Source organism: Neophocaena asiaeorientalis, unplaced genomic scaffold (genome assembly GCF_003031525.2).
Source record: "Neophocaena asiaeorientalis asiaeorientalis breed wild unplaced genomic scaffold, Neophocaena_asiaeorientalis_V1.1 scaffold39, whole genome shotgun sequence".
NCBI classification, from domain to species: Eukaryota; Metazoa; Chordata; class Mammalia; order Artiodactyla; family Phocoenidae; genus Neophocaena; species Neophocaena asiaeorientalis.
In genome coordinates, this window is record NW_020175670.1 from 5,936,306 (window position 1) to 5,953,783 (window position 17,478).

The window sequence follows — 17,478 nt, forward strand, 5'->3', positions numbered from 1 at the left end:
GAGAGCAGGCTCCGGACGCGCAGGCTCAGGGCCATGGCTCACAGGCCCAGCCACTCTGCGGCACGTGGGATCTTCCCGGACCGGGGCACGAACCCGTGTCCCCTGCATCGGCAGGCGGACTCTCAACCACTGCGCCACCAGGGAAGCCCTGCTTTGAATTTTAAATGGAACGTAGTGTGCTTTTTTTATCTGTACTGCTAAAGGAGAGAATAACTGTGTGATCTAGAAGCCAGACACCTACCACTCTGGTAGGTTATAAAAGGGGTCCTTCTGTATTTCCTCCATTTTCCTGCCCTTGAAATTTTGGACCTCCTGCTTGATTTAACCTGACAGATGGCTATAATATTGATCTGAAGTTGAAAACAAAATGTAAAGACAACATAAATCCTAATTTATGTATATCTGTGTATATATAGATATAGGTATTTCTAATTTGGAAGAACATTAGAGTAGATCACAGGGGAAGTTTATTGATTTATCCCCACATACCAAATGCTCACGAATCTGCTCTTGCTATGATCAAAAGAGTCATCACAAACACCATAATAAAGAAAATCCACATGAAGAATCGGTCTATGACTTTTGCAACCTTTTTCCATTCGCTGCCCTTGGAATTGGTGGCCTTATGGTCTTTGAGGCATTTGGCAATGTATTCGATATTCCTCGTCAGCACTTTGTACCTTGCACAGTAACTGTCAACGTCCTGCGGGTTTTCACCCTGGTACCTCAAGTCATTCTTTAAGAGTTTGTTCATTTCCTTCTTTCTGGGAAGGTCTTTATTTCTGGTCGTCTTCAGATTAGCCTCTGGAAGGTTGCCATATACCTTCGTGAGGTGGTCCTCCTCCCTGTCTTGGCGGGGTCTAAGGCAGCTCTCACCCACGTCGTAGACAAACAAGATCCTAGACATGTATTTCAGGATGACTACCCTGGCCCAGTGTGGCACTGGCCGGGCCTCAGCCCCGCAGAAGTGGATATTCATCACCATGATGGTCAAGGCAGTGGAGGCTGTGATCAAGGCCATTGTGGCTATGTAGTATTTGCCTGGAAAATAACAACAACCAAGTTAGCTTAAAACTGTCCTTGTGTTTGGCTCAAAAAGAAACAAACACCTTTTCTAAGGAAGCCGTATACACTGATGGTTACTATTACAGACTTTTGAATAAAAGTGGGTTCAAATCCCAGCTCTGTCATCACTAGACTTGTGACCTAGAGCAAGTTATATAATTCTGGTAAGCCTCAGCTTCCTTCTTAATAAAATGACTATAATATTAGTATCTAACTCATAGGACTATGACGAGGCTTAACTGAGAAAATACAGGAAAAGTTTTCAGCACTGTCCCTTGCCCTGAGTTAAAAGGTTTGTAAATTTTTGCTGAGGTCATGTTGTGAAAAACTTCCACTTTCAACGAACAAATAAATAAACAATGAATGGTCTTGGTCAGTTCTCAGAATTGTCTTTGGACCTTGTTAATATGAAAGCTCATTACCATTGGGGAAGAAAGGAGACACTGCGTCACTCTCAGTCTTTAACATGCGATTGAGTAAAGCAAATATTCATGAAAAAGGAAAATTAAGGAAGGAAACAATAAAGATGAGGGTACAAATTTCTGAAATGTAGAACAAAGAACCTAGAAGATGAACAAAACCAAAAACAAGCTTTTTGAAAAGTGTAATAAAATTGATAAACCTTTGATGAGGCCACTCATGGAATAGAGGTGGGAGAAAGAAAGAAAAAGGGATGCAAAAGAAAAAAATAAGAGAATAGAAATTTAGAAAACAATAAAATAATATTACAAATAGCTGTATGATAATACATTTGAAAACCTAGATGAAATTTCTGCGAATATATAAGATGTCAAATTTAGTGTAAGAAGAAAGAACACTTAAATAGAAATAGGAATTAACCAAATACCTCTACCCACCCACCTTCCAAAAAGCTCTAGAGCCAAAAGGTTTTACAGGTGAGTTTCACTGTATTTTTAAGGAACAGATAACTCATATCTTATGCAAGCTATTCCAAAAATAGAAAAGACGGAAAACTGCATAGAAAATCTCATTTTATGAAGTAAATTCAGTCTTGGTTCCAAAAGTAGCAAGAAAGGAAATATTAAGGTCATTTCATTCATAGACACATTTGAGAAAGTTCTATAAAAATCATTGGCTAACTAAATACTACAGTGTCTTTAATTGATAATTCTTCATGATAAAGAAGAGTTTAGTTCAACATCAGAAAACTGTAATATAATTCACTAACTTAATGGGGGAAAAGAAAAAAACTCACATGATCATCTTAACAGATGAAGACAATGCATTTGATAATGATTATCATCTGTTTATTGTTTGTTAAAAGCTTTGAGTAAACTAAAAATAAATGGGATCTTTCTTAACATTGTCAAGGCTGTGGGCCAAAAGCCTGGATCAAATGCTACACTTGATGCAGGAAACTTCAACACACTTCTATGGGATTGTAACTCTATTTCATAGGTGCTACAAATAACAAATTGTGACAATTAATAAAGTTCTCAAGATCTGTGTACACCCTTCCAAAAAAGATACATTTCATATTATCACAGAAACAGAAAAAGTAATGCTTGTAAAATTCTTGAGACATGTTCTGAGACATCTTTCTTCAGAAATTGATCCAGCTTGCTTTTGAATCTTACTGCCAAAGAAGAGAGAGGGGTCTGTCAATTGATCTTGCCTCAAACAGGGTTATTATTAGACGTTGTCACTGTCAATCATTTCTGCCTCAGGAGAGGTGATAAAAGTACCAATAAACGTCTTCCTCTTTATTAGTGGTGGTGAGAACCTTCTGTGTCTATTTCTCAAAAAGATGTACATGAGTGTGTGTGTTGGGGGTGGGGAGGTGTTGCTGGGAGAGACGTAACAAGGAAGAGATCTCCAAACAGAGAAGCCAATGTAGTAACGTCTAAATACTGGGTAATACTGGATACAGGAGAGGGTAAAAGGGCAGTACAATACCCCTTTTATATTGCTTTCTAAGTCTCCTGGTGTTCTGAAATTTCTCCTCATTGATTACATTAAAGAACTAAAAATTAGGTCTAGCTTCTGATTCTCATAAGCATCTATTACAACAGCAAGTCATTGAGATAGACGTATTGATCTGGGTGTTATCCTTGGTGGCAGGAAGTAGGTATTAAAGGTGTTAGGAAGGATCTCAGAACAAGGGAGGTAAAGGAAAGGGGAAGCAGGGATGGCAGCCACAGTCTACACTCCTTCCCTTAGAGGGACCTTTCATTATTGCAAAATTTTGAAAGTGTGTTCTACTTGAGAATCACCTCAGATTCCCAAATCTTGCCCAAGATTGCTTAAAAAGAAAAACAACCTCTTTGGGTGTAGGAACCTGCATTTTTAACAAGCTCTCCCACACCTACTATACCCAGTAAAGGTTGAGAATTATTCTATCAAGGGTAGACGGCAGGCTTAAAAATCCAGCTCATCATTTCCAACACGTTTATCACTCTTCCCAAGAAGAAATCCCTTGTAACGTGATAATAATAGTCACTTTTCTCTCAGTCCTCACCATATGCCAGGCTCTGTGTTAAGCAGTGGCACAATGAGATAGCAATTACACAAATGTTCCTGCTGATGAAGTAGAGACTCAAAAATTAAGTAACTCTCTTAAGGCTGATCAAAGAATGAGTGGTGAAGTCAGAGTTCAAACGCAGATTTCTTTGACTTCAAAATCAGGGTCTTAATCTATAAGCCAGTGGTTATTAGACCTGAACAAAAAGCTCATCGAAATCACCTAGAAAGCTTTTGAAAACAGTTTGCCAGGCTTTACGGCCAGAGTTTCTGATTAAGCAGATCTAGGGTGGGCCCTGAGAATTTGCATTTCTAAAATGATGCTTATGCTGTGGGTCCAGAGACCATACTGTGAGAACCACTGCTCTAAACCATGTTGCTCTCATTCCTCTTTTGGGTAAACCTGGAGACAACAAGACCAGCTTTGTTTCCAACAGCCACATCTCTTTTCAAAGATGCCAACTGAAGACACCACATGAAGTATGTGACAGCCTGTGTTGAGTCTGAAGTTGACCTCATTGTTAGGAGTTTAAAGATACAGATACAACCCCAGTTACCACAGTGCTGACTCAAAGTGTAAGACACTTGAACTCACCTATCAGAGGGACATTTTCTGAGGCTGGCATGATCTCTGCCACCATGAGCTGAAATACAGTCATGGCCAACAGTATGGTCACTCCCAGGGAGACCTTTTCCCCAGAGGCTGCTGGGAGATAAAAACTCAAGGGAGCCAGAAAAGATATGAGGACACATGGGATGAGGAGGTTGACGATATAGAAAGAGGACCGCCTCTTTAGAAGGAGAGTGAATGTCACATCCGGGTAAGGCTCAGAGCAGCAGCCATAGGAGATCACATTCTTCACAGCAGGCATGCCATGCACCTCCCACTCTACATCTTCGATGAAGTCGGAGAGGTCTCCGCTGTCCAGGGCGTTGAATATATCCACCTGATTGCCATTGTAAGTCCAGGAGCCAAAGGTCAGGTTGCACTGCTGGTTATCAAAGGGGAAGTAGGTGACATCCACCACACAGGAGCTTTTGGTGATGGCTGGTGCATCCCAGGTGATCAGCCCATCATACCGCAGGACCACGTTGGTGTTCACAGGCTCAGAAGATTCATCATCAGCCCTGGAGGTCAGAGGAGGAAAATGAGAGCTGCTCGCCAGGACAACTCACCAAACTCCTTACCCCCGATAGCTCAGCGCCCTGTGCCCATCACTTCAGTGTCTTGGCAGTGGATCACCATTCTTGTCACCCTGGCTTGAAAGTCTGGAATCAACTCTAATTTGCCCTCTTCTCCATTTCCTGTGAATAGTTAGGGCCGAGTTCTCTTGGATTCTTTCTTTAAAGCATCTCTGCTTTATGTCCCTTCCTCTCCATTCCCAGTGCCACTCTCTTGGTCCAGGTATAATTATTCAAACACCCAGAAAAAAAGTAAACGAGGCTAAAATCTAACAGGGGGCTCTGCTTACCTGATTTTGTTAACTCAAGAATATTAAAGTAACTTTTTGTTGCTGTTGAAAGAGTTGTACATGTTTACAGTAGAACATTTGAAAAACACAGAGAAGAAATTATTCACCCACAATCTAAGAGATAATAATTTATTCTAGATATAACTTCTTTTTGCTTTATCAACGTTTATGCCTTACATCTTGGGGGTACAGAATTTCTGTTTCACTTTGGGGAGTGACTCTTTCTCCATGACCATTGTAAGGCAGATGAAACAATGATCAAGTTTCCTCAGCCACCCTTGGCCAGGGGCTGGCTGTGTGACCTGAGCTAGGTCCAAGTGATTCACTCTCCCTGCAGTTTGGATCTTAAGCAGAGTGACCCAAAGACCAAAAAAGACTCACACTGGTGATGGCTCCCTATAAAAGTCAATTAATTATTATTATTATTATTTTTTAAATCTCAATATTCCCCACTGTCTTGAACTGTAGAGTAGTCCTGGTTTGTCCTTTCCAAGGCCTGGTCATTGATTTTTTTTCCTTTAATTCAGTGAGCTGTACGATATCCTTCCAACAGATTCCCTTTGTCACAAGGTAGACAAAGTGAGTTTCTAATGCTTACAACCTTAACTGATATGTTTCTGTTAATATTTTAATGCACATTTTTCCAAGTGTTCCTTATGATTTTTTCCCTACAAAATATATTATGGCTAAATGTAATGTGGTTTGCTGAATTAGATTCTTACAGAAAAAGTACATTAGTGGAAAAACTGGTGAAGTCCAAATAGTCTGTAGTTTAGTTAATAGTATTGTATTAGTCTTGACAAATGTACTATGGTTACATAGATGTAACATTAAGGGAAACTGGGTGAAGAATAAACAAGAACTCTGTACCATCTTTGCAACTTTTCTGTAAAATTATTTCAAAATAAAAAAGTTAATTTACAAAATAACATTGAGACAATTTAAAAACATATATGATCATCTGTTCATATTCTTTTGCAACTTTATTTTTGTGGCTAAATGGTATTCAATTACATTCCATTATAGAGATGTGCCATAGTTATTTAACCAATTCACCTATTTTCAACATTATGGTTGTTTCCAGTTTTTACATTTACAAGCAATGCCGCAGTGAACATCTCTGTAGTCAAATTGTTGCATTTATCCACTGACTCTTTCCTTAGGTTAAATTGCTAGAAGAGGGTGTGTTAGATCAAAGAACTGGCATGTTTTAAAAGTTTTTTTCCTACTTATTAAAATTTAGGTACCACAATGTTAACTGTAATGGTCTGATTGGGTCCACTCTAATCAGAGCATTACAGCTGAATTGTGGCACTCGATTTTTAATGGAGGTCTAGAGAGGGGATCTTTAACGTGGTCTTGTGAAGAGAAGAAAATGAATATTTTGAAAATGCCTGAACCTACCCTCTGTAACAATGAGAACTATATATAGTTAGCTATACGAGAAGTGAGAACTGGAGGATGGGAACTCACCCATCCTACCTTCCTTGGTGTAAGAGGTCTCGGGGTCAGAGAGAATCTATCTGGAGCTAGAATAATTGTATTAGTCATGGTCCCTGCAGAAAGTGGATGGCCCACTCAAATTAGATAATTTGAGGAGTGTTTAAGGCAGGGACTATTTACAAAGGTATGGATAAGGTGTAGGGCAACCACTCCAGGGCTAGTAACAGCAGAGCTATTACCATTCCTGGGCCCGAAGAGGTGAAGGGAAGGTGCAGTTACCAAGACCTGGAAGGAAAGACTTGCTTAAGAGGGTCACCATGATAGGAGCTATACCTTTCTGTCAAGGGACACAGCAAGCCAAAGATAATAACTCTATAGGAAGAGAGCAAGGGAATACATGCCCTAACCTCACTCCCTTTTCTCCCTCCAGTTGCTCACTGGTGCTTCTCATTGACCCAACCCAACCAGAAGCCAGAGGGCAAAGGAGCCCACTGTCTGAAAACATCACCCCAACTACTCAGGAGGAGTTTAAAGACATTACTATTTAATTACTTCATGACCAATATCTTGTTTTATCTCCCTGGTTTCTCTGATCACATCTTTTTACAGCTCAGCACTTGCACTGGTTTCCTATGGCCGACCAAATACTTCCAAACCTCCTAAGTTCAGTGTCCTAGACGTTCCATGATCTACTCCCATCCCACTCTGTAGCCTCCCACTGGTCTCTGATGTCTTCCACTGGTCTCCTTCACTCGCACACCACCAATCAAGGCTGAAACCCTAACAGATCCTGTGATTGTCTCTCCTTTACTCAAACTCTTTCTTCTCCCTATAATACCCGCCCCACTTTCTGCAAATATAAATCTAATACATCCTTCAAGACAGCTCAGATGCCTACCCCTCTGAGAAGCCCCGCCTGCCCCTCCAGTCTGATGAAATCCTTTCACCTTTGAAGGGCTCTGGTACTTTATTTCTGTGTTATGAGGGGCTTACATTTTACATACATTTCTTATTGGACTGTTCATTGAGGTCAGAGACTGAGTCTTAAAATCCTAACCCCTCAACACATGACTGAATGCCTTGCACAGAAGAAGGATTTAACAAAGAAAGGTAAGTGGGTAGGTAAGTGGGTTGATTGAATCAATATGGCTCATTCTCCTTTAGGAAGTAGCAATGACATCACAGAAATATCACAGAGAGATTTGGGTTAAAATCTTGGTCAGTTTCTGTAACCTTGAGCAAGTAACATTTCTGTCACCCACCTGTAAAAGTAGAGGCTATAATACCTTAAGGTTTCTTTTTAAATGTTATATTAAGTAAATAATTAATCTATTAATTTCTTATTGCTGCTGTAAAAAATTACCACAAACCAAGTGTCTTAAAATAATACAAATTTAGCATCTCTACAGTTTTAGAGGTCAAAAATCCGAAAATCAAGGTTTAGGCAGGGCTGTGTTCTTTCCAGAGGCTCTAAAGGAGAGTCCATTTCCTTGCCTTTTCCAGCTTCTAGAGGCTGCCTGCATTCTTTGGTTTAGGGCTCCTTCCTTCTATCACTCTGATATCTGCTTCCTTTGTGGCATCTGACTCTCCCACCTCTCTCTCTTATAAGGACTTGTAAGGTTGTTTCCAATGGCCCCAGCAGGGTAATCTCCTCTCAAATCCTTAATTTAATCACACCTGCAAAGTCCCTTTTGCCACGTAAGGTGACATATTCACAGACTTCAGGGATTGAGATGGGGACACCCTGGGGGCAATTATTTTGTCTACCACACTATGTAGAGCCCCAGTTCACTGCCTGACACACAGTAAGTGTCCAATACATATGAGTTTCTTCTCTTTCCCTTCCCTCTGTTTCTAACTATGTTCTATTTTCCCAACTAGAAAATGAAAAAAATTACAGGGACAAAATTTCAAAATGGAGGTCGAGAGGGCAGCGTTCAATAATATGACACTAAGCGATTATTTAAATTGTTTTCCTCTTACCTTCCCTTTCCTCCAACACTTAGTGCCCTTCACGCAGTCCCTTCTCCCCTGATCAAAGACTGAGCTGACTTCAGCTTCGCACTTGAGCAGAAAGACCTTTCCCAGCAAGGGCTGTAAGAAGCAAGATCTCCAGAACTGGAGAAGTGTGGGCTGGTGAAGGAGAGAACAGTGAGAATCAGCCAGTTTTTCTGGTACCAGACAGTGCCTGGAACCTCGACATAGGCTTGTCTCTTTACTCAGTCCCACAATCCACCCTTTTTCCTATCTCCAATCTCTCCGTCTTTCGTGTGTCCCCCTTATCTTCCCTTCCACGTCAAAAGGAAGTCCCTCTCGGGCTTCCCTGGTGGCGCAGTGGTTAAGAATCCCCCTGCCAATGTAGGGGACACGGGTTCGAGCCCTGGTCCAGGAAGATCCCACATGCCACGGAGCAATTAAGCCCGTGTGCCACAACTACTGAGCCTGCTCTCTAGAGCCTGCACGCCACAACTACTGAAGCCTGTGCGCCTAGAGCCCGTGCTCCGCAACAAGAGAAGCCACCACAATGAAAAGCCCATGCACCACAATGAAGACCCAACGCAACCAAAAATAAATAAATTAAAAAAAAAAGGGGTCCCTCTCTTTCTTTTCAAGGTTAACTTCTCTTCTTGTACTGTGACTTCTTTCCTTCCAAGTCTCTTTCAGGATTTCGCCTCTCTTGGTCTCTCTTATTCTCTCTGGCTCCTCTAATCCCCTCCCAACTCTGTTCCCAAGTCTCCCTACCAACTTCCCTTCCTCCCAGGCCCCTCCCACCTCTCTCCTCTCTGCACACCGCTCTCGAGAGTAATTGATGCCTGCTGCCTTCACTTCCCCATCTTGCTTGTATTCTTGCAATTTGGCTTCTTCCCAACTTTCAAAGTGTGCTCTTTCAAAGGTCACTCATGACTTGCAAATGGGCAAATCTAAAGACTCTTCTAAGAGTCTGTCAACCCTTCCCAAGCACTTCACTTTCTGAGTTGTTCCCAGACATCCTTTCTTCCCTTGGTTTCTATGAGGCAATTCTCTCAGTTCTCCTTCTACCCCTTTAACCATTTCTTCTGAATGTTCTCTGTAAATTTCTTCAGTGAAGAAATTCTCCAACTTTATCCTCAGCCATTTTCTTTCCCTCCTTGAGCAGTTCTATAAGGGCTTAAAAGGGCTTTTGATAGCTCTAGCCGTGACCTTCTTTCCAGGCTGAAAACTTGCCTTTGCAATCTCTTTGTTGGTTGTCTCCTCTGTTCCTTTGGTCTCCCAAACTGAACAGGTCTCACACCAAACTCATCATCTTTCTCTCCAAACCTGTTCCTCTTCTGCCTCCTTTATTTCCAATGTCATCTTTTTTTTCTTTTTAAGGAGCTTTATTGATGTATGATTGGCATACAACAAATTGCACACATTTAAAGGATACAATCATAAAAATTTGACATATGTATATCCAGTCTCATCTTACAGTTTTTCCATCCTTTCAATTCTCTAAGCTACTTTAGCAGAACTTAAAGCTAAATTGTAGACAACTCTTTCTGAGTACAACAGGGTACCCAATTTCTTACTAGGTCTAAAATCCAAGTATTAAACCGGTCCATTAAAATCCAACCATTAAAACTCTCTCATAATAAACACACTTCTGAAATTTCTGTAATCCACTCTTTACCTAACCTAAAAATGTCAGGAATCCTTGCACCCTCTTATACTAACCATTATATTGGCCATATACCTATACTAAACAACCCCACCAGAACTTTATTCCTTTACTGACTTGGTAACAGCCAATATCTGCTTGAGTCATTATATTGTTAAAGAGCTCACTACCTCTTGGGAAAATTCATTATTCAAATTATTAGTTTTTTTAAAATTGCATTAAAATGCAATTAAAAAACCCTTTAACTTCTACTCATTGTTTTGGGTTTTGTCCTCTGGAGGAATTTTCTCTTTTTTCTCTACCTTATTTTTCCTATGATTGCCTATGACAGCCATCAAGTCTTCCTAAGGACCTCTCTCTTCCAAACTAAGCATCGATAAATTCGACTGCTCCTCATATGAAATAGCTTCCAGGCCCAGGACCATCCTCGTCACTCCTCAGCAAGTCTAACCCATGGATTCAGGCACTAATGGTGAATCTAGATGTTAAGCATCTTCCTGCCCAAACTATCTTTATCACACATGACTGGATCACCTGCCTTATACGCCTCTTTATTCTCCCTACCACCACTCAGGAAGCCCATTTTTTGGTCTACAAGTTTCTGTACCAGTTTCTGAGAAGTACTTATATTATATCAGGGAGCAGAAGATTCTGCAGGTCCAGGGATTCAGGTAGAAGGACCAGGGTCAGGGTCCTTCCTCGGGACCCCAAAGGACTGGGGTCTCTCCTTTGCCTGATCCTCTCTCTTCTATTCTCATTTCAGTTGTTTAAAGGAATGCAAATGACATCCAACCATAAGTCCATTTAGGGTTTCCTCTGAATAGTAAAACTCTGATGTTACTGAGAAGGAGAACACACAGGAAAATAGAGGATCCAAAACAGAACTGTCCATGATAGGAGGGGAAAGAAGACTAAAGAGTCAATCCAGAGGAAAAGAAGAGTTGATGAATCAGTGTGGTGAAAAGGGTCTGTGTGTGAAAGAAAAGGGGATCAGAACTCACACTTCTCAAAGCCAGCGATCTCGGGGGGAAAAGACGGAGAACGGGGACAAAATTTACCAAAGCCACAGCAGGCTTGTGTGAGCTCGTGAGTGCATACCTGGCTTCTCTGATAAAGGGGGACTGGGGTAGGCTTAACTTAGGTCATGCCAGCTCGGACAGAAGTGTTTCAGTAAGAGCTGGGCACTGCTTCAGTCAATCAAAGCAGGAGGAAAAGGAGAACCAGCCTTCTGTTTTCCTCCAGGGAGAATTTTGAACTTATAGAATGCTGTAAGTGTTCTATGTAAAGTGTATCCTCTGATTACTCTCCCGCACCCTGTGTGTGGGAAGAGGTAATGGACATCCTGGCTCGTTCTCCCTTGCCTGCTATGTATGTGTGTGTGTGTGTGTGTGTGTGTGTGTGTGTGTGTGTGTGTGTGCTGAGGGGAGTGTGAACCAGAGTACTAAAGCACCAGCACTTGGATGTGATCTTGCTTGGGAAGGGGTATGGAAGAGTTGCCATTCCAGAGTGGGGAATGGACAGCAGCATCAGGACTATGATTCATAAGGTCATGACCCTCGGACAAGCTCTCTGAGTAAGGACTGAGACTAAAATCCAGGCTGCAACCTACCAGTTGCTTCTTGAAGGGAAACTCACGTCCAGTAGAAGGCTGAGCTCTCCGGAGAGTCCCCCTGAGCTGCTCCTCATTCATATGGCTCTGCTCAGAGGAACCTTTCCCAGCCCTGAGAAACTTGAGTTCCAGAATAAAAAGAGAGAGGAGCCCCTTTGACAACAGGTGGAGCATCTGAACCTGAATTGAGACAGCTGTCTGGTTCCTTCTCAAAGTATGATCCGTGGAACAGCAGCACTACCGTCTGGGGCTTATAGAAATGCAGAACGTCAGACTCTACCCCAGACCTACTGAATCAGAATCTGTATTTGAGCAAAAGCTCCTCAGGTGATTCGTGCACACTTTAAAATTTGAGAAACTTAAACCTTACCTACCTACTCACCAAGGCCCCTTGCTCTCGGACCAGGAAAAGGCCAACTGGTGATCTTATGATCTAGTTCATCTTCCACTCCATACAAGGTCCAAATTCCATAGGCCAGCTTCTAGCAGGCCCATTCTGATTTAATCTTAATCGTATCATGTATTTTTGATATATGATCTTAGACAAGGGAGCACCACTGTTAAGGGTTGAATTGCATCTGTGAAGACATGATGCAATGTATGTTGAAATCCTAGCCCCTGGCACTTCAGAATGTGACCTAATTTGGAACAGGGTCATTGTAGATGTAATTAGTCTAGAAGAGGTCATACTGGTGTGGTGTAAACACCTAATTCAACAAGACTGGTGTCCTTATACAAGGGAAAATATGGACACAGACAACACGCAGGGAGAACACCATGTGAAGAAGAAGGCAGAGATTGTGGTGATGCTTCTACAAGTCAAGAAACTGAAGATTGCCAGCAACCACCTGAGAAACTAGGGGAGAGACAGGGAACAGAGTGTTCCTCACAGGCCTCAGAAGGAACCAACCTTACCAGTACCTTTATCTTTTTTTGTTTGTTTGTTTGTTTGTTTGTTTTGCGGTACGCGGGCCTCTCACTGTTGTGGCCTCACCCGTTGCAGAGCACAGGCTCCCAACGCGCAGGCTCAGCGGCCATGGCTCACAAGCCTAGCTTCTCCGCGGCATGTGGGATCTTCCCCGACCGGGGCATGAACCCGTGTCCCCTGCATCGGCAGGTGGACTCTCAACCACTGAGCCACCAGGGAAGCCCCAGTACCTTTATCTTGCACTTCTAGCGTCCAGAACTGTGAGACAATAAGTTTCTGTCATTTAAGCCACCCAGTATGTGGTACTTTGTTACAGTAGCCCTAGAAAACTCACACAGCTTCTAATACAGTTTCTCATCTGAAAAGGGGGCTGTAACTCTAAGATTTTATGACCTATTGTTTTATTATCTGAGGTTTTATGACCTTCACTTCAGGGACTAGGAACATGAATAGACTTAACCTCATGCATGTTTTAAACATTCCTTTTCCATTATGTTTACATTCTGTTACATCAATAAATTCATTCCTGAGAAACTACTGACTTGCACTTACTTGTTATACAGGACAATATCTGGCCTCCACACCAGGTCGCTGGGGATCCTGATGGAGTCCAGTCCATCATACTGGTCTCGATCCCATGTGAGATACGCATCGTGCCAGATTTGGCGGATCCACAAATAGGCAGTCAGAATTTGATTTCTTTCATCCTGCACAATTAACCCAGATACAACTTTATCCCATCAACACCTCAACTGAATGCACCTGTCTCTAGAACACTCATCTTCAAAACAGGAATTCCAAGAGCACTAGTCTATTTCCAATAAGAAAGTGAGAATTTTTCCAGTCTATCCCCTTGATTGACTGCCAGGGAAATGTTTTTTTCTGTGATTTAGTGTTAGGAATGTAAAGTGGACAAATATTTAAATCATCAGATCTCTGCCTGGATCAACTGCCCAAATTTCTCTGAAAATAGATCAACCGATGATTCTTTTGAATGAAAAAGACGGCAAACATCGATAATGTACCAAAGAAAAGTCTTTCAAGTTTCATAACTTCGTGTAATTAAACACATATAAGCATTATATAAGGTAAGTCATCTTAAAACATCAGCTTTTGGGCTTCCCTGGTGACGCAGTGGTTAAGAATCCGCCTGCCAATGCAGGGGACACGGATTCGAGCGCTGATCCGGGAAGATCCCACATGCCGTGGAGCAACTAAGCCCGTGTGCCACAACTACTGAGCCCACGCTCTAGAGCCCACGAGCCACAACTACTGAAGCCTGTGCGCCTAAAGCCTGTGCTCCGCAACAAGAGAAGCCACCGCAATGAGAAGCCCCCGCACCGCAACGAAGAGTAGTAGTCCCCGCTCGCCACAACTAGAGAAAGCCCGCGCGCAGCAACGAAGACCCAATGCAGCCAAAATCAATTAATTAATTAATTAAAAAAAACCCACCTTTTAAAAACTGGGGATAAAATTCGCATTACATGAAACTCACCACTTTAACCATTTTAAAGTGTACAGCTCAGCGACTTTCAGTTTATTCACAATGTTGTGGAACCACCACCATTCTCTACTTCCAGAACATTTTGTCACCCCAAAAGAGGAAGCCTATGACCGTCAAGCAGTCTATCACTATTCCCCCATTATTCCCACAGCCCCTACTCTGCTTTCTGTCTCTATGGTTTTGCTGATTTTGCACATTACATAGAGATGGAACATGTAATGTGTAACCAACTTTCTTTAGATGATATAAGACTGTTAGTGTTAATGGCCAGGATTACATAATTTAGTGAAATTAATTTTGTAGAAAGCTTTCTTCCCCTGGAGTTCCCTTCTCCCATCAGCTTGCACACAGAGCTCTGTGTTCTCACTTTCTCTCAAATTCCCAGTTCAGACATTCCCTTTGGAAAGCACTGCTAGTTTCATTCTAAACATTTCAGAGTTACCACTATGTTACTCACCATATCCTTAATCTGAGAAAGTGTAATCTGGAGCGTGACATTCAGAACTTTATCTGTATCTTCTACTGGACGAAGAGCATTGGAATAATCTTCAAAAATGTCATTAAACAACTTGTGAGCATATTTTCCATCTGCTGTTTCTCCAGCTGCTCAAAAGAGGGACCTGATCAACCTTCAGTGTCATGTATATTTTAAGGCAAAGAACAACAGTCCAAGGACTAGCATTGGGGATAATCTAGCATCAGCTGGGGACAAGCTCTAGGTCGATGGGAGTTATTTTTCTGGCACACCCTACAGGATTAGTATGAGTCAGTAAGAAGACGAAGTACTTCCTTGCAGTTAGAACATTTGTTCTTTTTCCTGGCCCACCCTAAAACCCAAAGAAGTGGCCCCAGATGAGTGACAATGGTTACACGCCCACCAGCCTCTTACCTCTCAGTCTGGAGGCAGCAAAGTAAATCCAGCAACAGGAGATGCAGAAGTGGGGCCAGTTCATCTTTTTCCTAAGCCTCTGTAAATTCCCAGCCAGGCAGTGCGGTCTTCCAGTTCTCTCTGTGAATGGGAAGGGTCTGGTCACAAAGCACCTACTCTGCAACTGTCTCTGCACAGCAAAGAGCTCAGGGCTTGCAGTGCACGTAGGGCCCTAGGTCCTGAGATCCCTCCCCATTGGTAATCTGAGACTGGCAGCTCCAGTAGCTGAGAAGTCAGGAGCCCCAGGTGTGTTAGGTCAGGCAGTGCTGTTCTAGGGGAGCCACCCTGGTTGAGCATCCCTAGCTACCTTCAGCAGGAATATCCAGACCAAACTTTTAGGGGAAGAGAGGTAGGAGTCTGACACTCCCTGAGATTCCACCTAAGCAGACCAGACACTTTCTATACCTGCAGCAAGAAGACTCAGCCGGGGACTAAGAAAAGCTGAACTGACCCAGCCATGGGACAGCCATCTGGAAAGGCCCTATGCATTTGGAGTGGCTTTTGAAGAGGGAAAGAGAAGCAGTTCCACAATCTCCGGAATAGACTGGCATTTGGGTTTCTTCTCTGCCTCTGCTTCTCACCACTCATTCAGTTGTCCCACTGAGCACAGATCTTGTATAGGAAGGGGTGTGTGTGTGTGTGTGTGTGTGTGTGTGTGTGTGTGTGTGTGTATGCAGGTGGATGGGGGCAGAAGAGCATTCACTTGCTTCAGAAGCAGCGGCACTATGATTTGGATTAGCAGTGCAGGACCTAGGTTTGACTGCCAGCCCAAATCCTCCCTCATAATACAGAGCTTTCCTGAGCTAGAAACTGGGAAAATAATATTCCCTGTCTCCCAGAGATACTGGGATACTGTATAGAGAAGCACTTTGTAAATTGTAAAGCACTATGTAAATGTTAGTAATTTTCACCTCTGATCAGCTTTGCAGATACAGAATTTCTATATTTACCAAGTCACCCAGTGTTTACTAGCTCTTTAAAAAAAAAAAAGGTTCAAAGGCTAACCAAATCAGCATGAAAATGATTCATAACTGGTGATGATATTACTAAGGACGCTTTGCATTTGAATGCTACTTCTTATAATTTCAGTCATTTCTCATATGTGATCTAATTTTGCTCACACAAAAGAATGTCAGTTTCCAGTTGCCACAGCCTGTCCCTTCTCTTGCCTGGGGAAACTGCCTTGGGAAACCAAATTAAGATCATTCAGTTGCCTGGAATCAGAGCAAGGAAATTGGATAGCTGTACTTCATCAATTTACAGCCTTCTTATGAGTCACCCTGTCCCTCTTCAGGAATATATCTTCCGAATGGAACAGACACTCAAGCCGTCAGCTAAGTGCGTTTCCTAATTGCCTATGCCCTTGTGTTGATTGTGAAGACGTTATTTTTCTGACGCCCTGAGTCTGACTCACTCATCACATGACAGTTCCCGGTGCCCACGCACAGGCCTTCCTCCTCCAAAAAACCATCGGCTCTGGAATCTCAGAAGCTGAAGGTCCTTTTGAAATTGAGTTGAATGCCTCATTTTCTCCTGAGGAAACTGATGTCTAGAGATTCGAATGGCTTCCTTCCAGCTGCACTCGGCCGGAGACAGACTCCAGGCCACCCACACCAGTCTGATGTGCTCCCCACGTTAATGCAGCCTCTCCTTCTCATGGTGAGAGAAGCTCTGTCTTATGTGTCTTTGATGCCTCACATCACTGAGAACAGCCCCTGGGAATAAGTGCTCAGTGAACACGTGGTGTTAGCTACCGCAGCTGCTGCTTGAAACCTGCCTCGAAAGTAATCGTCTCTGGTAGTCTGATTGCTTTTGATTAACTCAGTTCATTCAGTTGGTCACTTGAAATTAAAAAAAAATGGTAACACTTGATGCTCACCTGTCAATGTTAACACAAACCAAATTAAACCAATACTTTTGGGGGGAAAATTCTGAAATTAGAAATTTCAAAATTTGAAATTTTGAAATTAGAAAGTATAGAATGAATTCTCAAACTCATTCAGAATTTTCAAATTCTGAATTGAGAATTCAAATTCTCAAATGAATTCTCAAATTCATTCTAAAAACAACCACAAGGTGTTTTCCCTGGGACCTGTGCACTTTTACCCAATCACTGTTTCCCTTAGCTCCAAAACACACCAAAAAACAAAAACAAAAACAAAAACAGAGGGCTTCCCTGGTGGCGCAGTGGTTGAGAGTCCGCCTGCCGATGCAGGGGACACGGGTTCGTGCCCCGGTCCGGGAAGATCCCACATGCAGCGGAGCGGCTAGGTCCGTAAGCCATGGCTGCTGAGCCTGCGCGTCCGGAGCCTGTTCTCCGCAACGGGAGAGGCCACAGCAGTGAGAGGCCCGCGTACTGCAAAAAAAAAAAAAAAAAAAAAAAAAAAAAAAAAAAAAAAAAAAAAAACAAG

The 17,478-nt window shown here is 42.5% G+C and overlaps 1 protein-coding gene across 1 annotated transcript; it reads right to left on the reverse strand.

Moving 5' to 3' along the window:
- Positions 1–496: 496 nt before the first annotated feature.
- Positions 497–15,092, reverse strand: CHRNA9 (cholinergic receptor nicotinic alpha 9 subunit). Its single transcript, XM_024731742.1, has 5 exons — positions 15,029–15,092; positions 14,597–14,742; positions 13,188–13,342; positions 4,142–4,674; positions 497–1,041 (listed from the first exon to the last, which is right to left on the reverse strand). The coding sequence occupies exons 1-5, from the start codon at positions 15,090–15,092 to the stop codon at positions 497–499; spliced, it is 1,443 nt and encodes a 480-aa protein (XP_024587510.1).
- Positions 15,093–17,478: the final 2,386 nt, after the last annotated feature.